Genomic DNA, 21,719 nt, shown 5'->3' on the forward strand with positions numbered 1-21,719 from the left:
GGTCAACTTTTAAGATATACTGTATTTAGAATCCTTTAAGTAGATTTGCAAAGTGCACAGTTTATATGCCTTTAGTAGATCAACACCAGTAACTACCTGACTGTATGAGGTATGGGCAGACAGCTACACTGACAGTCTGCAGGAACCTTACATGATCTGCTGATCGAGGGTTCAATGCTTTGCAGGCTCCTAATTAAAATAAATGCAAATTTTTTTTAACTGAAAAAAAGATGTGCATTTATTTATTCATTTATTTAAAGGTGAACCTAGCCTTTAACTTGTAGTCTGCCTTACTTTTTCTGCTCATCAGCTGCAGTCATTTATTCAGCCAGCAAGTGGAGCTCTAGGCTTCTTTTTATTGCTCTCTCTCCCTTCCAGGTGTTCAGATTACATACCGGTAGATCAAAATGAGTGAAACTTCACAAAGAACTGAATGAGTCAGAGCAATGACTCTCAAGATACACTATATTGTCATAATATTTAGGGACACCCCTCTAAATCATTGGATTTAGGTGTTCCAATAACCTCCATGGCCACAGGTGTATACAATTAAGCACCTATAAACATTTGTGAAAGAGTAGGTCACTCTCAGGAGCGCAGTGAATTCAAGTGTGGTACCGTGATAGACAGGGGCGGGCTGACAACTCATGGGGCCCCCGGGCAATAGGGGATCATGGGGCCCCTGTGTCCTTGCCCAAACTCAAAAAATCCATAAAAAAAGGTACCAGGGGCATCTCATGGGGCCCCCTACTGACCTCGTGCCCTCGGGCAGTGCCCAAGTTTCCAAATGGTCAGTCCGCCCCTGGTGATAGGTTGCCACCTGTGCAATAAGCCCATCCGTGAAATTTCCTTCCTACTAAATATTCCACGATCAACTGTCAGTGGTATTATAACAAAGTGGAAGCAACTGGGAACAACAGCAACTCAGCCACAAAGTGGTAGGCCACGTAAAATGACAGAGCAGGGACATGCTGAAGCACACAGTGTGCAGAAGTCACCAACTTTCTGTAGAGTCAATAACTAAAGACCTCCAAACTCCATGTGGCCTTCAGATTAGCACAACAACAGAGTTCCAGTGAGGGGAACTCTTAAGGTGTCAGCATACCAAGACATTTTGGACAATTTCATGCTCCCAACTTTGAGGGAACAGTTTGGGGATGGCCCCTTCCTGTTCCAACATGACTGCACACCAGTGCACAAAGCAAGGTTCACAAAAGACATGGATGAGAGAGTTTGGGGTGGAGGAACTTGACTGGCCTGCACAGAGTCCTGACCTCAACCTGATAGAACACCTTGGGGATGAATTAGAGTGAAGACTGGGGGCCAGGCTTTCTCATCCGATCCGACATCAGTGCCTGACCTTACAAATGCGCTTCTGGAAGAATGGTCAAACATTCCTAATCACACTCCTAAACCTTGTGGACAGCCTTCCCAGAAGAGTTGACGCTGTTATAGCTGTAAAGGGTGGGTCAACTCAATATTGAACCCTACGGACGAAGACTGGGATGCCAGTAAATTTCATGTGCGTGTAAAGGCAGGCGTCCCAAAACCTTTGGCAATATAGTGTATATACACGACTATGCAAATGTTTTAGGCAGGTGTCAAAAAATGCTGTAAATTAAAGTGGTACTAAACTCCAGACTTTTATTTTTACCGACAGGTAAGCTTATGATAAAGCTTGCCTGTAGGTAAAATGAATATTTCCTAAATGTGCACTGTTTAGGAGATATTCGCTTCTTTTGACAGCCGGCCTATGTGCTCTGAAGGAATGGCATAGACATGCCATTCCTTCAGAGCACTGTGCCGTGGTCCGGGACGCTGGAGAGCTTAATTTTAAGGTAAGTCCTTCATAATTTGCTAGTATGCTATGACATTTTTTTTTTAAGTGTGGTTTACTACCTTGTTATGAATGCTTTCAGAAGTATTAATAGTTTATCAATTAACAAAATGGAAAGTAAATGAACAGAAGAGAAGTCCAAATCAAATCAATATTTGGTGTGACCACCCTTTGCCTTCAAAGTAGCATCAATTCTTCTATGTACAGTTTTTGAAGGAACTTGGCAGGTAGGTTGTTCCAAACATCTAGGAGATGTTATGTGGAGGTAGGCTGCCTCAGATGCTTCTGCCTGTTCATGTAATCCCAGATAGACTCCATGATGTTGAAATCAGTATTTGCCTGTAATCCTCAGCATTGAGGACACTATTCACCCTGACCAAATCTCCAACTCCATTTGCAGAAATGCAGCCCCAACCTTGCAAGGAACCCCCACCATGCTTCAATGTTGTCTGCAGACACTCATTATGGTACCGCACTCCAGCCCTTTGACGAACAAACTGCCTCCTGATACAGCTAAATATTTCACATTTTGACTCATCAGTCCAAAGCACCTGCTGCCATTTTTCTGCACCCCAGTTATTATGTTTGCACATAGTTGAAACACTTAGCCTTGTTTCCATGCCAGAGGTATGACTTTATGGCCACAATTCTTCCATGAAGACCACTTCTGGTGTGACTTCCCTGGACGGTAGATAGGTGTACCTAGGCCCACTGGTTTTTGCCATTCTGTGCTGATGTCATTGCTGGACATCTTTTGAACTGAAGTAAGCATGATGTGTCTTTCATCTGCTTCATTAGCTATCCTTGGCGACTACTGCATCTACTGTCCTCAACGTTGTCTGTTTCTTTATACTTCTTCAAAAGACTTTGAACAGCACATCTTGAAACCCTAATCTGCTTTGAAATCTTTGCCTGGGAGAGACATTTCTGATGCAGTATAACTACAGTACATTGTGTCTTGCTGCTGTGCACAGTCTTGCCATGTCTTCCACAACCTCACCTTAGCAGCAGAGTTTGGCTGTTCTTCACCTAGTTTTAGGCCTCCTACACAGCTATTTCTGTTTCAGGTAATGACTGTATTTCAACCTACATATGAAATTGAGGATCATTAGCACCTGCTTGGTATAAGTGGTTAATCATACATCCAACTCTAATCCCTGAACTTGTGCAAGTGTACAACGTGGCTTCAAACCAGTATCAGTTCTTACACTTGCACAAAGGGTTGTCACACCAAATATTGATTTGATTTTGTTTGCTCTCTTTGCATTTTGTAAATTGATAAACAATTAAAATATCTATTTTTTAAAGCATTCTTACTTACAGCATTTCTTCACATCTACCTGAATATTTTGCACAGTACAGAATATAGAATGATCTATATACAGTATAAATGTATTTTAAAACACTTGCTGGCAGAAATATAGACAGTGTGGTGATGTCATCTAGGTATTTAAATATACATGGTTAGGGGCTCCAGGGTTTATGGCTGCTGTGGAGAAAACAATTTGCTTTCTCAGTATCTTAATAAATTAGAATGTAGCTCCTGGAGCACAGAGGCTTTGTAGAGCCTTTGGTGGTACAAAACCTCAATTCCTAGGTCTATTATTAATTTTAGCTGTCCATAGGCCTTTTTATATACAAACAGACTGATGATCAGGTGCTACGATACCCTGTAGCCTTATATATAAGTGTTCATTCACTTGTAAACCCATGACAATTCCGTTTAAGAAGACCATACAAGGTAATGGTGCTATTAAAAAAAAAACATTATCAGAACATGGGGAATGTCGTCATGATAGTGAGATCCCAAACATGTATCTTGGTCCTACTCTCCTATGGTTAGCCAGTGCCTAAGTTGATGTCAGTATCCTAACATTTGAATAATTTTAAATACTACGCATACCATATTCAGGTTCCACTGATTAAATCCACACAGGAGGAAGTAAATATTCCCACATAGTTCTTCCAGTACAACATGGCTACAGAATTTATCAGCCAGCAATTTCATAATATTTGTTGATGGCAGAAATTCTTTGTGACCAAAAATGCTCTAAAATAAAAAAAAAATGAAAATTAATTTTCACAACTGATATATATTGCAGAGGAAAATATATTTGTAAAAGGGGGGGGAAAGCAGGAACGCAGTCAACAGTAAGCCTGCATTAAAGAGGTTTCTTGCAATAATTTAGGTTTTAGTTTTGCAACAAAATTGTCTCCAGAATCTCCAGTATGAAGATTGCACACCTTACCTAGGCTGGAGGCTTTAAAGACAGTGGTGGGTGCATTCTGAAAGTAATTCTGTGCTAAGAGTTATGTCAATTTCCACTGTAGACCTGAAATTAATTGTGGTTTGGTTATCTCTAGCTTCAATTCTTTGTCTTTAATAATGAATCATTACCATCAGAAACACATGGAGCAGATAAAGGCATAACTCCAGATTTGAACACTTGTTCTGGCTTAGCAACTCAAGTGTTAAAGCCATCGGAACGGTTTGTAGGGTGTCTCCAATGTGGGCCAACCACCAATTGTCAACAGCATGCTCTTTTCTCTTAATGACCTAGGAGGTATCTATGACCATGTCTTGAACTGTGGCCCCCATGCCCCCAGGCATGCACAGAGAATTACCATAGTGTTGCTTGACAAAATGTCAATTATGGGTCTTCAAGTATAGCAACCAATAGTGATTAAAACATGATTTGGTAGAAAAAAACAAAGAATTAAAGATTTATTCTGACTGGTATCAGGGAAACAACATAGACTGTATTGTTACTTAGGCTCTTCAAAACATAAGTCCTATCATCCCTAAACTATATGTCATACCTCAAAAAGAAAGTCTGGCACAAATTTGGCAGCTTCAATTGGACCAATGGGATGTTGAAGATTAACCACCGGAGCAAGGGCAAAAAATATTTTGATTTTCTTGGCTAGCTGGGGCATAGTAGAGAATGCTATAAATGCTAGACAGAGAAAAATAACAAAAAACAAATGTTAAGCACAAAATATTCAAAATACCACAAGTAATTATTTGACCTACATCCTGTAAAGCGTACTACATTTTTATGCACCAGTCAAGATGGGTTAAAACCTTGCATATTAATCATGTTTTGCCCTCCCACTAATACTATTTGACACCTCTATTGTAAGAGACCTGTATATTTTTATTACATATTTTTTAGTCATTGGAAAAAGAAAACAGGCAGCCTTATCTATTAAATAAAAATGGTTTAACTTCTCAAACTCATGAGCATACAGTAACATATTCAAATACAAGGTTATGCCAATAGCTTACGCTACCCAAATGGGTCAAGATTTTTATGTGCAAACTTAAAAAAACAAAGTGTGAACACTGGTGAAAATAAGCTTTGTAGTCCTATACATGTTCTATAAGGTCAGCTACCTGACAATGTATAAATATAAGGTAACCTCTAGTGGTAGAATCAGTATACCCAGAGATATAGTCAGCTCTCGACTCCCACCCCTCTCTGCTTCTGAGCATCATTATGGGTTAATGAGATCTGCCATCATACAGTATTGTGTAAATTAGTTGGAACAAGCATGCCAGCACTGTTTCATGACTCTATATTGGATCTATGCAAGTTTAAACTTGCTGCTGATTGATTTCTGCATGTCTAAACTTGTTTGAGAAGGTGCTCTCCTATTTTCCACTCTTTTACTTTAGTCTGAATTGATATTTCTCGGTGAGAATGTGACTGAAGTTGGTTAACTATATTCAATATTATTTTGTTATTTTTATACAGATGTACTGTAGATGTAGATGGATATCACTCCCCAACAGTGATCCAAAACAATTGTTTTGAGAGAAAATACTGAATTAATTGTTCAGGAGATAGCAAATACATCAAGTATTTCAAGGATTGTGAACCTCTATCAAGAGACAGGGTTTGCGGACACTTCTCAGAAAGGACATTGTGGAAGAAAAAGAGACTACGCTGAGGCATGATAGTCTGATCAAAATAATTAGCATCATAAACCCAGGGAGCTTGCATCTAATGGAGTTAATGTGGATGCTTCTACTGTGCACCAGCTACTCCTCGAATGTGGTTGCAGAGCCAGATTCCCAGTCATGAAGCGGCTCTTGACACCCACTATGAAGAATAAATGGTTGTTATGGGCAAAGCAGCATAGAGACTGGACTTTTGAGCAGTGGAAGAAAGTAATATTTTCAGATGAAACCCAATTTCATGTTCATGGATACAGGTCAAACGTCATTTGGCGGTCACCTGGAGAACCTCTTCAAACTGACCAGATCCAGCAAGCCCCCAAACACCCACCTAAAGTTATTTTGGGGGGTGCTTTACTGCTTATGAACCAGAAATACTTCGCCCCATTGAAAAAATGATTGAGAGTAATACGTATGTAGGTGTTTTGACAGCAAAACTGACCACAATACTAAAGAGGCAGTTTCCTGATGGAGATGAAATGTTTTAGCAATGTCTAGCTTCCTGACACAATTCCAAGTTAACGAAGGACTTTTTTTCCCAAACAAAAATGTAAAGTATTGGAATGGCCAGGAAATTCACCAGACTTAAACTTGATAGAAAACCTGTGGGCCATTGTGAAGGCTCGCATGGGAAAGATAGATTGTACAACAAAAATAAAATGATAGAACGTGTTCTCCAAATGTGGTTAAGGGACTCAAAAGTAAAAGATTTGTGTGAAAAATTAGTGACATCAATCCCTAAGAGGGTAAGGGAGGCAATTAAAGCTAAGGGGGGCCATATCAATGACTGACAGATAGTAAATACCGATAAATTAGTTTTGTAAATCTGAAATTGTCTCACTGTAATTTCCTGTTTGTCCTAAATAATTTGCACAAAACTGTATTAAAGAAACAACAGGGAGGCTACAGAAGTGGGATGAGGGCCGGCTCAGCTTTAAGAGGAAAGATATGCACCAGCTCCCTATAACTCTAGATTATTATTATTATTATACAGTATTTATAAAGCGCCAATAGTTTGCCCAGCGCTGTACATTACAAAGGGGGACAGAACATGTGACAGAACAATAACAGTACAATGCAAAACATGACGGGATCGAGGGCCCTGCTCTTTCGAGCTTACAATCTAGGAGGGAGGGGATGGTGGCACAGGAGGAGAAAGCTGTGGGGGACGGAGTGGTAGGAAGAGTGGAGGAGGTCGGCAAGTTAGCAGGGAGTGGGGTAGGCTTCCCTGAAGAGGTGGGTTTTCAAGGTGCGCCTAAAGGAGAGGAGAGTAGGTGATAATCTGATGGGTTGGGGCAGGGAGTTCCAGAGGATGGGTGACACCCTGGAGAAGTCCTGGAGGTGGGCATGGGAGGAGGAGACCAGGGAACTAGAGAGAGGGAGGTCTTGAGAGGAGCGAAGTGTGCGTGCTGGGTGGTACTTGGATATTAGGTCGGTGATGTAGTTTGGGGCAGTGTGGTGGACAGCTTTGTACGTCAGTGTTAGGATTTTGAATTTGATCCGTTGCGCAATCGGACGCCAGTGGAGGGATTGGCAGAGGGGGGTGGCAGAAACGGAGCGGCTGGAAAGGGATTAGCATTTTTTCTGACATAATGGTAAAAATTATTTTCCCATATGCTTAATTCTAAAAAACCTACTAAACTGAATTCTGTCTGGTGAAAATGAGGTACTACAGTGTGTGCATTAACACTGGTTTCTACTTATTAAATAAACCTATGATAGGAGGGAGTACTGGAAAGAAAGATGATATCATTATTCATAAATGAAACCTAAACATGAAAAGTCATAGATCTACAAGTAACTTGCACTCTTGAATCAAAACTCACCAATAGTTGTTCCTTGAGAATGGCCAATGTAATATATTTGTTTCTGACCTGTTGTCTCCAAAATGAAATCTATAACAGCAGGAATATCTTTCTTTGCCATTTCATCATAGCTGGGGAAAAAAAGAAAAGTGAATAGATCTTACATAACTCTAATTTATTTTAGATTTGAATTATGGTCATGATAACATACCTAACCCCTCTGTGGACTATATTCTAATTGACTTAATCAATAAAACGGTGCCAGGAGCCAAGTGTAGTATCCAGAGCAACCAATCAGATTTCATCTTGCATTAGCGTAGTTTCAGTGAATTATGATAAATTGCTCTGGTTTATTGTAGTCTGCTCTTAGCACTTTGCTCCATACACTATTTGTAGAATAAGTTTCTATATTTATCGGTCATGGGCTGAAAAACTGACTGTGCATAAGCGAAAGACATTGTGAAAGTAGCCATGGTTTAAGTAGTTATTCTGAAAACATACTAATAAAATGGCAACATCAAGCCTATGCATAAAAAAATGCAAAGAACAAAATCTCTAGGTTCAAAGTGCAGTTGCTCTAGTGGCCAATAAGACTTCATCTTTTACTAGTGTGGATTTAGCAAACTGAATTCCTATTGGTTCCCATGTGAATTCAAGTTAATGTCTGCAGTTTGCACTTTTGCTTTTGCTCCTTACAAATTAATATAAACCTATTATAAATATAAACCTCACAAATAATTATAAATAATAGAGTGAAATAAAGTATAGCATGCTTACACACCTAAAGGCCCAGAATTCTCTATCTTTAGGTGACAGGCTTTTGTGTTTCCGGGACCAGGTGTTGCCCCGGCTATTTCCCATCCAGACATCATAGCCGGCATCAGCCAAGATAAACCCCAGACTATTGTGCTTAAAGTTAGCGACCCAGGTACTGGCATCCGCAAGCAGGCCATGTTGTAAGAAGACTACAGGTTTACCACCTAGAAGATCAAAATATGTTATTGTGGTGAATTGTTAATATGAAAATGTTGGTTGTGACAGCTCAAGTTAAATATAGATTTTAAATTAGCATACTAACAACTTGCTATAAGAAGACTCACAACGCTGACAAAATTACTAATAAACATACTGTACTCATCTCTTTCCCCTTTGCTAAGACGTAATCACCCCACCCACAAGTTATACTTTTAACATTTTCTTATCAAATAATTCAATTCCAATACATAAACATCACATAGGTATGGATTTTGGTGATTTTATTGAAATAATTGTTACACACCTCCATTTGTACTGAACTTTCTTTAATTGGATCATTATTAAATGATGTCTAAAGGCAAAACTTTTTTTAGTTTTGGATAGAGTGGAGAGGGATTAGAACAGCTGCCAAGGTTATATTGCTTTCTGTGCTCCATGTGGTGTGGTATACAGATATCTGTGGAAAGTTTTTTATGTAAAGACCATTAAAAAGATCTGTAAATTCCTTTCTTGACAAAGCAAATCCAGTATTGTTTGGCTCATTTGCCGTGTTCATATTTTGAACGTCTGCTGAGAGCCTCTTAGCTATTAAGAGAACATGCTCCACATCAAATTTATTTAAAGAGTAAACATATTAACAAGAACACATTAGTATGTTACCTAGGTCTGTTGGCAGGGAAACAAAGAAGGAGCAGATAGCATTAAAGCTGAACTCTGGGCTCAATTCATAAAGCAATAAGGTATGTGATATTTGGATCACGTGACTCGTTTTATTCAAATAATGCATGCAATAATAAAAATGTGAATTTCTTATCTTTTATATGGTTGTAGCACCCTCCTAGTTAGCTAGGGGGAGCTCTAGTTCTATTCTTAGTGAGGAGGGCTGAGTAGAAGCCTGGGTGTGATAGCTAGGTGGGTCAAATTGCGGTCAGAGCTGAGGCTCTGCAGACCAGCTCTCTGGGATTTCCCACTGTTATAGAACTTTGGAGAAGTATCTAGAAGCAGTGGGTGGAGGTGAGGAGTGGCTGGTCTGTACTCTTAGAGGATCCTGGTCAATCCCCAACAGGAGACTTGTAAAGGGGCCAGTACAGCCTTTAAAAGTAACTGAGTCTGCTCAGCAGCAGGAGAGTTGGGAGGGGAGTTTGGGTGGAAGATGGAGAGGAAGTGAGGCTGGAGAGCAGGAGCCGGGGAGGGGGCCCAGATGGAGACGTGCTCACCTCCAGTCAGGAAGCTCGGAAGGAAGAAAGCTTGGGACTTCACCAGCCCCCAGAGAGCCCACATGGAAGAAAAATATATTTGAAAAGTATTCTTTACAAAATATATGAAAAATACTTTTAAGAAATAAATTTCAAATATACTGTATGTCTGACTTTTTTATATGTTAAACATTTTTCAATACATTTTAAAAAAATAGATTTTTAAAAATAGATTTTTTAAATATATTCTTCAGATTTTTTTTAACATATATATTATTTTAATATATATTTTAACATATATTTTTACATATATTTGTAAATACATTCCAAAAATGTAGAGTTGTATTTTTAAAGACATGTAGTATATTTGAAATGTATTCTTAAAAATATCTTTCATATATTTTGTAAAAAAAACGCATTTCAACATACAGTATAAGTGTATATATATATACAGTATATATATATATATATATATATATCTAAAAAATATGGCCAAAATTGTAGCATTTCAAATATATGTCAATATATTTGGGAAGAATATTTTTCAAATATGTTTCAAATCTATTTTTCTTTCATATGGGGAGGACAGGGAAGAAGCAGTCCAGCTAGAAGACTTGGTAGCAGCCACCGACCCACCATTATTTGCCTGTCAGCCAGGAATCCCCTGCTGATAGCTGAATGAGTAGGACAAGGTCACTAGTTGTTAGGACACAGGAGGGTGCCATTTGCTTGACAACCAACATCTTTGAGCTGGAAGTATAATATTTAGCAGTAGAAGGGATACCACTGCAAAAAGTTTTATAAAAGGTGAAAAAAATTAATTAAATACCGCAAAATAAAGTTAAAACGCATGCGTTATTTTGAAGCATTTTTTTGTTGCTAACATTAATGAACATATTTAAATGAAAACCTTTGTACCCGGAGTTTAGCTATAATTGATATCATGCTTTTTTGGTATAATTCTGAATGCTGTTTTAAATGTGTCACCATTCTATATTCCGATGAAAAATGGTAAAGCAGCCAACACTGATATTTAAGTTATGGGTGGAGGATGGTGGGTGGAATGTTCCATTGGTTTCTTATACACATCAGAAGCTCCGGTAATATAAATATATTGTTATAAATGGCCTCTCTAATTCCTGTGACTCACTGCTTCTGCTCTTTGAAGGATACCTGTCATAGGTGGTTATTAATTGCAGCCCCTGTACTTCTCTCATGACAGGTTGACGTTAATTAAATACAACCCATACATTCTTTTGTGTAAATAGGGGCAAAATCAAATGTTCTCAGGCAATTTTCTCTGCAGGTCGAACGTTATTCATTGTATTTTATAAGTATGCTCCTCAGCACCATCCGGTGGGCACAATGTTGTATTTTCCTCTTTCACGCAGTTTTGTGTTTCACTGAATACCTTGATCTGCAGAGAATATAGTTTGAAAACATTTGCTTTTCCCTCCTCTCACAGAATGAACTTACATGCAGTGCCAATGGGCAAACAGTTTTGTTTTCTTTTCTTATAAATACACCCTTTAATCTCTTTATTTTCCTTTCCTATTCCTGTCTAGCTATCATTCCCTGCTTAGTATTCCAGCTGCATCTCTTTCTTTCTATCCACCAGAACTGGAGTCTCCAATTTGTTACTTTACTAATACAAACATGGCTCCTTGTCAGTAGATTGTGAAGAGCACAGGAAGCAGCTGCCTCCAAATTGTTCATTTTGTAATAGAAACATCACAGATGTTCAAAATAAAAAAATTCAGCCTGTATGTGGAAATTTACTAAAAAAAACATGAAAATACCTGAAAACTAGGAGCTTCTAAATAAACTCTCAAAAGATAGACAGTTTTCCTTTAATTGATTTCATTTGGACCTGAATTATGTACATCAGTAGATGTTTGAATTTGCATAATAAACCTTCAGGCCAAGTATGTCCCTTTGCAATGACAATACAAAGTGAGCAAATATTATATAATTATCACAATCAATGAAAACTCAAAACATTTATTTAACATTTTTTTGAGCTGATGTTCCTTTGCCTTTTAATAATTAAATTGATAAATGCAAAGTAGGACATCTCTTTACATTTTTATTCTCTATGGCTGTGATAAAGTCAGGAGAAAAAAACAGCAATCATTGTACCTAGCTTATTTGTATAGAAAACATACAAATCTCAGGGTGAAATGCCTACCAACACAAAGGTATATCGCACTACCCCCTTAGGAGTCGCTGCGTTTTGGGTTCCCTTTCCCTCTTGACCCTACTCGGAAAGCCCAACCCCTGCTGATACCACCATACACTCCTGGCCAGAGTACACCCTCTGAATATTACTAGAAAATAGGCACAGTTTAGAATGAATTGCTGTCTTGTTTATATTGGAATTGAATGTGAGCACAGTAAAATAATATGGAGTATTAGGTGTGCAAATAATAACAGTGACCACTCTTAGTATTTTTTTTAAGCAAAAGTCAATACAGACAGAAAAAAATCTCAGTTTTAGATGTCCTGCAATTCAGAGTTTGACCCAAAAGATCTCAGCTCTGAGATGTCTCCTTCCCCAGTGAGCAGAAAAAAAAATAACAAAAAGAGTAAGGCTAGCTTATTTTGGGCCCTCAGAAGCTGGTGACTAAGTTCAATACTGACAGAAAGAATGAGCTCTTTAAAACAGGAAATTAATGTCTCTTTCACTGCAGTGTAGGGTCTTCTGTGCGCTCATTGGGGCCCAAGTTGGTGCACTACTAGAATTCAGGTCGTCTTGCATACAATAGGTGGAAGTTCCTTAAAGGATTAATGCAAGAAAAGGCACTACCCCTTTAACCAATATTCAACTTGGGCAGTACCCCTTTAATATCCCAACTGTGTAGAAGATTTAAATGGGTGGTTTGAGGAGCGGGCAGAAGCACTTGTTGGCAAAAGTTGAGCCCTCTCTAGGCCACCGTAGCAAATGGCAACAATAGATAGTGTCTCTGGATGAATGTGGGCCAAATGCAAGAGAAGCAGTGGTGGGGCTCGGTCCACACTGCAGTGGGTTCGGATGACTGGATTATGCTGAAGATGTGTTTGCTACTAGTCCGCGTGAACTAGGCCTCAACATGTGTAACTTGTCAGTAACTAGATAGAGAATAGCTGATTTAAGAGAATGTCAGTGACAACTTAATTGGCAAGAGCATGAGACTCTTTCACTCGATCTGTGGCATATTTCGGGTCACTGGCGGTCTCTCTGTAGGTGGGGGCCCCTAGTAGTCTTGCGGTTCCTCATGCAGAGTTCATTCATGACAGCAGCACTCTGGGTCACCAGCTGATAAGGTAGTTCTCCAAACTCTTTGGCGATGTCAGTGATCGCTCACTCTGCAGCCTGGATTGGTCCTCTGGCGTTCCACACAGCCTTCTCTCCGCACCTTCCTACCAGCTCTCTCCCAGCTCTCTTCCTTTCCCCAGGTTCCCGGGCATCTACCTATATTTGCCTCCACCCGCACACCAGCTCCCCTGGGAAATGTAGTCTTTTAATTAACTGCCTTCTAGCAAAGTCCTGCGGTTCAGCCTACAAAGTCCATAGAGTTTTTCACCAGAGTGTGTGCCACTAAGTTGCAGGACACTGCCTCCTTGTATCTTTTAACATCCTGCAGTCTGAATATTATCAGGGTGTTACAGGTATAAAAAGACCTTTGGTCATAAAGGAGTCCATAAGGTAAGAATCACAAGTTACAGTTGCAAACAGTTTGGTGTATGGCTGTCACTAGAACAGGAATGAAGGGGAAGAGGGCACTTGCTCCAGGGACAACTGTCTTAAAGCCAATTTCCTTCATGTTGAGGAGAATTCCAAGAAATAATCACTCCCTGCTCCACCAAAAACTAAACAAGTTAAAAAAAAAAAAATACACACGACAAAGGTTTGGTTTTAGACATACTTTAAACACTTGCCCTCCAGATGATTTAACCCCTTCCTGAACAGGCCATTTTTTGCGATACGGCGCTGCGTTAATTTAACTGACAATTGCGCGGTCATGCAATGATATACATGAATGAAATCTATGTCCTTATTTTCACACAAATAGAGCTTTCTTTTGGTGGTATTTGATCACCTCTGCGATTTTTATTTTTTGTGCTATAAACAAAAAAAATTAAATAATATTAACTTTTTGCTAATAAACATGTCCAATTAAAAAAAAAAATCAAACTTAGTCATACATTTTGGCCAAAATGTATTATGCTACATGTCTTCGCTAAAAAAAATCCTGATACGTGTAAATTAATTGGTTTGCATGAAAGTTATAGCAATTACAAATGGTGGTATATATACTGGGATTTTTTTACTAGTAATGGTGGTGATCAGCAACTTATAGTGGGACTGCGGCAGGCATTCTGACACTGGGGTGGGAACTGACTAACTGCTACTGACATCCCAATGACACTAATACAGTGATCAGTGCTAATAAAAAGCACTGACGCGGTTTTACCTTGGAGACATGCTGTTTTGTATTTCTCTGCTGTGCAGAGAAATACAAAACAGCACGTCCTTGCTGGCAGGAAAGAGCCCTTTGTTGTTTACACAAAGGTCTCCCCCCCCGTCAGCTTTGCATGGCAATCGCCGGGTGTCGGCGGTTAATCTCTGGCGGGACCCAGTGATTGACATGCCTAGCTGCCAATGGCAGCACGGGTAGGGCGGTGTGCACATGCGCTCCCTACCTGGAAATGCAAATCATGTATATATATATATACACCTGATTTTGCACGGCCCTGCCACCCTGTAGCAGTAGTTCTACTATAGGGCGGCAGGAAAGCAGTTAAGATTAAAGCAGCTCATACAGGTTACAACTGAAATGGACTTTAGGAATTGTGATCTTGGGGAATTCAGCTCAGTGGTAGAAGCGTTTTTAGTGAGTTCATGCCAGCTCCACTTTTATTAAAAAACGTAAAGTCCACCAAAACAGATGCCCACAAAGGGGATTTTCATCAACAAAACAGATAACAAAAATACCAAGTCTCTTGGTTCTCTCCTCTGCAGCACCACTGCACTTTCACTGGTCCCTCAAAGCATCTCACCCAGCTCTCCTGGCTCACTTAGCTTGTAGTTAATACTCCATGCTGTATGGAGCCATTTCTGGCCTCTCCTGTCAACCCAGGCTTCCTCACTCCTCCAAGACTTCCAGATTCCCTCAGTCCACTGGACTTGCCTAGGCGAATCAGCTTTCCCAGTCTTCCAGACTCGCTTAGCTGTCTCGACTCCCTCAGTCCTGTGTTTAACGAATCTCTCCTCCAACATGGAGTGCATTAGAGCGCCTCTCCTAATGGGAGTACATATGTCTCCTGGATGGAACACACACTTGTCTACTGATGGTATGTCTACTACACTATAGCGAGATTCTTGCTTTTAAAGGAGAGTACATACCTTCACACTCCCACAGCCTACAAGTCTCCAATAAAACCTGGAAACAGGATTGAAGGCTTCATCCCACCTAGGACTCCAAAGCCTTCAGACTCTGGATCCTGATCGAGGATTACCAAACCCAGAGAAAACCGAAAGCCCAGTCTCTCCACTCATTACAGAAACTCTGAAGCCCCTCACTCTGCAATTGTGAGAACTTTGTGTCCATTTTGTCTACTTTCACACAGTAGCAGTGTCTGGCATTGTCACAGAATATATAGGTTAGGATTAAGATTTGGGTCAAGATTAAATTTTAGGCTAAGGTTTAGGTGCTGGGCTCATACAAGTGAGTGGCTGTGTAGAATCACAAATGTTTTTGCCTTATAGACTTGTAGCAGATGTGCCTGAAAAACGTGGATAAACACATATACACTTGAGAGCTCCCATTAAAGATTTTGGTGCAAAAAAGTGTGTTTTTGCTCAAAGGAAACTTAGGTACTTTTTTTAGCTTAAGATGAAGAATGGGATTTTTCATCTTAAGTGTTATCGTGAGACAATAACACTCAGGGGTGATTGGGGGCAGGCTCCTGTACTACAAGTCACATGAAAAGCGTGCATACAATAAAAATCTCTAATTGCCTGGTTATGTTCAAGCGTGAATAGGGGCTAAAGACTTCCCTAACCCACTGACTCCATTTGTGAGCGATCTACCATCGCTCCTTATGCTGGCTCAGAGAAAAGGATACAGTAGAGCAGGGGTGTCAAACTGGAGGCCCGCCAGCTATTGCGAAACTACAAGTCCAATCATGCCTCTGCCTTTGGGAGTCATGCTTGTAACTGTCAATCTTGCAATGCCTCATGGCAACAGCTGGAGGGCCGCCAGTTTGACACCCGTGCAGTAGAGCATAAGACCCCCTCCCATGTGACAGTATTGGGGTCTAGCAACCATTTGCAACAATTTCTGGGCCTGGGTACTGTGACATGAAGGTACTGTGATATCACTGCTCCCCCTAGTGTCTGACACCAGCCAAAGTTGAGGAATATTATTGGCTTAGGGGGAACTTTTACTCACACCATCTGGCAGTGTCCCTTTAAGCTGATATTACAAACTTTTTTTATTTGGATCTTTGTTGTTTATTGTTAGGCTCAGGGTATACTAATTTTATAGTTCTGTGTTTTTAAAAAATGAAAAATAGGATCGGTCTTCCAAAGATTCCATGCATTTTGTCAGGTTGACTTTTAATATATCTATTTTGAGGGTTTTTATTTTTCAGTGGTCTGCCTGGAATAAAGAGAACAATGATTAAGAGCCCTTGAAGTAAAAGGTATGCGTGTAAGTGTCTTTAATATGAGTGGTGTTTCTCCAGAGAGTCTTTCACAACAGATGAAGTGGGTGTTCAGAAGGAGGAAGGATGTAGGGACACTCGAATAATGACTCATGGGACTGCAGCACAATACTCGCGGCCCTTCAGCCTTACAAATTAGTCACAGCTCCAGTTCGCCATTCCACATAGGATAATCTCTCCTAATCATTTTAGATGTTCCGAATACCACCTACGTTATTTCTCAGTACACATCCCGATCTATTAATCTACTTAAAAGATTCTAAATATATCTTAAAAGTTAACCGATGTAAAGATTATACAAAAAACAAAAAGTTGACCGATATAAAAGCATTCTATTGATGACGAAAGACATAGGATAAAATTGCAACACAAATATGGGGTAAATGCAAATAAACTGAACTTTGCAAATCTACTTAAAAGATTCTAAATATATCTTAAAAGTTGACTGATATAAAATAATTCTATTGATAATGACGAAAGACATAGGATAAAATAGCAACACAAACATGGAGTACGAGGCCCAGCAAATCTAACCAAATGTTAAGTATTAGTTTGGGTACAGATAAGTGTACTGTTATATAAATGTGAAAGCTACTAGCATGGTTTGTAACATAAATTGCATTAAAGCATATCTAAACCCAATGGCAAAATACATACGAATGGATTTACTAAAGGCAAATAGACTCTGCACTTTGCAAGTGCAGTTGCTCCAGAGCTTAGTAAATGATGTAAAGCGCCACTTTGCAAAGAATACCCAATCACATGCATGAGGATGGATGAGAAGCCCAGATTTTTAGGCAAAATCTGGGCTTCTCATCCAGACAGACAAAGCGGTGTACAAACCAGGACAAATAGTTCACTTTAGAATTCTGGCCATCAATGAAGATTACCAACCAGAAAACAGAATAATTGCGCTGGTAGAATTACAGGATCCAGGAAAAAACCGAATTCGTCAGTGGCTGAACGTGAATACCAATCAAAGAATTGCTGAGTTTTCTCTTCCTCTCTCCTCTGAGCCTCCACTGGGAGAATATACAATCAGGGCGGGTGATAAAGTCCACTCCTTCACTGTGGAAGAATATGGAACAGAAGAGGTTGGGGATGTGATAAAATCATAAAATATGATTTTTTTTTTTATTTTCACCGTGAAAGCCTTTTTTGCCATTTATATTGAACATCATAGACCATTCATCCAAAGGACTGAAGTTGCATAGCAAAATATTCTTGACTAGTGAAACTCCAAAACTCTCCTGTTGGAGAGTGCAGATATACATCTTCCATTCTTGGGGTGTCTGGAACCAAAAAAAGGGGGATCTTTGTCTTTCTACCTTTGGATCTGGAGATATTGCTACACCCAAGGCGGACGAGAGTGTTGGAGAGGGAGGATCCGTGTGGTCTCTGGAGCTGTATACCTGGCTGGTCTTTTGGAATATATCATACACAGGCGCATTTTAAATGTGCGGTCGGTGAGTGCGCAATCTTGTTATTTTCCAGTCACCTAATGAGGAGAAGACCTGCACATATTCGACTATATTATCATGAGAAAGACTTTTATATATATATTTTATACATTTCAATTTATCACTTTTTCAGCGCTGCACTATATGTTTATATTGTATTTTATTAGGAGTACAAATTGATTTTTGGCCCAAAATTTTGATTTTTTTTGGAGATTCAGATGTATACGAATCTCCAAATGGACATAGTAATGAACGTAAACGAATCCGAAAAAAAGTTAGAACGAAATTAATGAATTCATTTGTTTCATTCGGATGATGCCACATGATGTGATAGTAGTTAGGGGCCATGGGGAATTAATTACATTTTTTAATTTGTTTGACAATTGAGATTGGAGAAAATTTGTGATTTAAATTGAATTTGTAATATCCCAATCTGTCAGTTCAGTTCCACAGTCTAATGCAATTCTTAGGTTTGAAAAATTCAGGGCCGTTGAATTTTATATTTTTTTATTCAGTTGCATCTGAAAATATCTAATCCTTACAAATAGTTCTGATATATAAATATCAAATCCACCTGAAATATATAGCAATCTTCGGAAAAAAATGCTAAATTTTTTAAAACACCTGGACCAACAAATATATGAAATGAATGCCTAAGATATTAGACGAATCCCGAAAACAAAATTGGTTCAACATAAAGAATATGACAAAATGAAATTCTTCAATGAACGAATTCATCCGAAAGTAGACAAAACAAAAATTTACAGCATGCACATGTCTAAGAAAGAGCAACCTTGTCACCCTAGGAAGGGTGTTAGCACTATATAATGCATCCCCCTCTCCAGACTGTAAGTGGAGGTGTTTTGTAGTCAAGGCAGAGAGCCTGGGTACAACACTAACAGTTAACAGAGAAGGAGAGCATAGGAGGCTATTGTCTCACAAGATTTCTTGAGCTCATCAAACAGATATAACAAAATGTTTTAGTGGACCTAGGGTTGCCACCACATCCATTTAAACTGGAACACATATTGAGTCCTCATGTACACTGGACGTTTTTACAGCTGCTGTTTTTGATGTTTTTTTCTACACCTAGTAAACCCCCCAGCGTGTTACCCTATGTGTCCATGCACACATAGACTGGAATCAACTTTTTTTGACAAGGACGTTTTTTGGCTGGAAAAAAAACCCAGGACTACTGCTCTAAAGCTGAAAAACGCAGTAAAACGCCGCAAACTGGCGTTTTTAAATGTTTTTTTTTTTACTAAAAAAAAAATTCTGTAAAAAGCGCTAAAAAAACTCACGTTTTTAACGTGACTTTACACAGCTAACGTTACCAGCGATATCAAAACATCCAGTATGCATGAGGACTAATTACACAGGTTCTGAGTCTAATTTAATGCAGATAAGGCACTAAGTGAGTTTAATTACCACCTTAATCAGCCACAGAACCTGTGTAATTAACATGTGTTTGGTTTTAAAAGGGGTGAGGTGGCAACCCTAAATGGACCATAAGGGAACAAATAGGAGAAATATATTGTTAGAGTTTACAGGCACTTTAAGGCTGATGTCAGACAGGCCACTGAAGCTAGTGATCCTGTTGCTGACAATTTATTGAAATTGCCAGCAGCAGGATTGCTAAAAAGGCTGCCTGTTTGCCCATAAGTAATCACTGCTGTAATTGAGGCAGCGGGATGTTGCTCCCATAGCTAGCAACCAAGATTCAGTAGTTGCTTCTGTCTACAGAGGGAGTGATTCCATTGAGACAGACAGACAGACAGCCTCTTCAGCGATCCTGCCACTGACTCTCCAGGGACAGAATCACCCATCTGACATCAGCCTTATTCCAGTGTGTAGCTGAATGCAAATGTTATTCTCCAACAGTGAATTGATCCAGCATGGCACAGCAACACAATGGATTTCGGTTTACTAAAGGTAAATGGACAATACACTGTGAAAGGGAATTTTCTCCAGACCTTAGTAAAGGTGGTGAAATTTCTATTTGCAAAGAATACCCAATCACAAGGAAAGGGACATAAAAAACAGCACATTGGGTGATGGAAGTCAGCAGAGCTTCACTTTGCTAGGGAAACTGAACAGTCTATTTGGGGGAGATTTACTAAAACTGGTGCAGTCAGAATCTGGTGCAGCTGTGTATGGTAGCCAATCAGCTTCTAAGTTCAGCTTGTTCAATTACGTTTTGACAATAAAACCTGGAACCATGTAGCAAGCATATGGCGCCGCTCAAGGCTGGACAGGACACGATCACCCCACCGGCAAGGAGGAAGGGAGCAGCATCCCAAGTTATCTCAGAAACTAGGCAGTGTGCAGAGAAGGAGGATGGATGCCGCTCATACCCGTTCCAAGGAGTCCTGTGAAGACACTGTGATGCAAAGGGCCTCAGCTGTCACTCCGGCCACGCCTTCAGATGTGTTTCGCCCCACCCATAGGGGCTTGATCACAGAGGAATAAAACCTGGAACCTATGCAGAGCTGCATCAGATTTTGCATGCTCCAGTTTTAGTAAATCAATCCCTTTGTGTTTATTAAACCAACCCCACTGTATCATCATTTCCAGTCGGTAATACTAAACTTCTTCAGAGCTTTTCATTTTTGGTAAAACACACAGAAAATGTGACCTCACCCCTCAGAGAATTGAACTTGATTCCATGTGGAATTCTGTTTACGGTCAGGATATAACCATCATCAGTGACCACGTTGTACTCCTCGCTGGGGTATCCTCGGTATGTGATCAGCTCACTCTATAATGGGATACATGAATCATTACATGTCATTATTATTACCAATATGCAGGTTTTTCTATTAATGGTTTAAGGGTTGCCATGGACCTAATGGACCTATGCCCAAAAAATGCAAGCAGCTTAAAAAAACCCACATGATGGTAATGTGCAAAATAAAAGAGCAATGTGAAATTAGTAGCATATACGACATTCTTGGCAGTTGTGTACCAGACCATAGTTACTTTAGCCCTTTCACACATAGAATAAGGTAGACTTCCACATTTACACCTCAGTTTATGGCATCTAAACATACCATACTTACCTGCTCTGTGCACAGAGCAGCCCTGATCCTCCTCTTCTCAGGTCCCTCGCTAGAGCTCCTGGCTTCTCCTCTTCATCCGGAGCCCCCAAAGGAAACCGCTTCCTATGGGGGTACTCATGTGGGCTTGCTCCTGAGCCCCGCTGCTGAAGTCTGTAGATGCAGACAACAGGGCACGACCTCGCCCCCCCTTGCTCCCTTGTCACAGAGTTTGATTGATAGCAATGAGAGACAATGGCTCTGCCATAGGAGGATGGACAGAGCCAGAAGAGCTGCTGCTGTCATGCACAGCACTGGATTGTGATGGACAAATATAATGGGGAGCTGGGAGGGATCTCAGGTACAGAAGGTTTTTTACCCTAATGCATAAAGGAGAAAAAACCTTAAGGCTTTAGAAGCACTTTAGCCCTGGTTCACACTGATGCGGTGCAGTATTTGCAGCGATTTCTGAGCAAATTCTGCACTGCATTAGAATCGCACCCCGTTCATGCGAACCGCTGCGGGTGTAAATGTTAACACCCGAAAGCGGTCTGCAAAACGTGGTGCGATGTGCAGAATTGGATCACATAGTTGTGAATACCCATGCGATCCGATTCTAGTGCGGACCAAAAAAAGGAGCCTGCAAAATGTATGGCTCCAATCGCACCCCACACAAAATCGCATGTGATTTGCAAAGGAATGCCACACTGCATATATGTGAATCCAGGCTCAATGTTGGGAT

At 40.0% G+C, this 21,719-nt stretch overlaps 1 protein-coding gene across 1 annotated transcript in view; it reads right to left on the reverse strand.

The window, feature by feature from the left end:
• LOC149449801 (lysosomal acid lipase/cholesteryl ester hydrolase-like) overlaps positions 1-21,719 on the reverse strand; it is a 50,945-nt gene that overhangs the window by 22,042 nt on the left and 7,184 nt on the right. The window contains exons 3-7 of the mRNA XM_089692786.1: positions 20,583-20,700; positions 8,385-8,583; positions 7,625-7,734; positions 4,658-4,794; positions 3,741-3,887 (exon numbers count right to left, since the gene is read on the reverse strand). Of these exons, the coding sequence (XP_089548912.1) occupies positions 3,741-3,887; positions 4,658-4,794; positions 7,625-7,734; positions 8,385-8,583; positions 20,583-20,700 (711 nt within the window). The remainder of the gene's footprint in view (positions 1-3,740; positions 3,888-4,657; positions 4,795-7,624; positions 7,735-8,384; positions 8,584-20,582; positions 20,701-21,719) is intronic.

The sequence above is a fragment of the Staurois parvus genome, unplaced genomic scaffold (genome assembly GCF_062004578.1).
Source record: "Staurois parvus isolate SC_StPar_1 unplaced genomic scaffold, SC_StPar_1.0 ptg000604l, whole genome shotgun sequence".
Classification (NCBI taxonomy): domain Eukaryota; kingdom Metazoa; phylum Chordata; class Amphibia; order Anura; family Ranidae; genus Staurois; species Staurois parvus.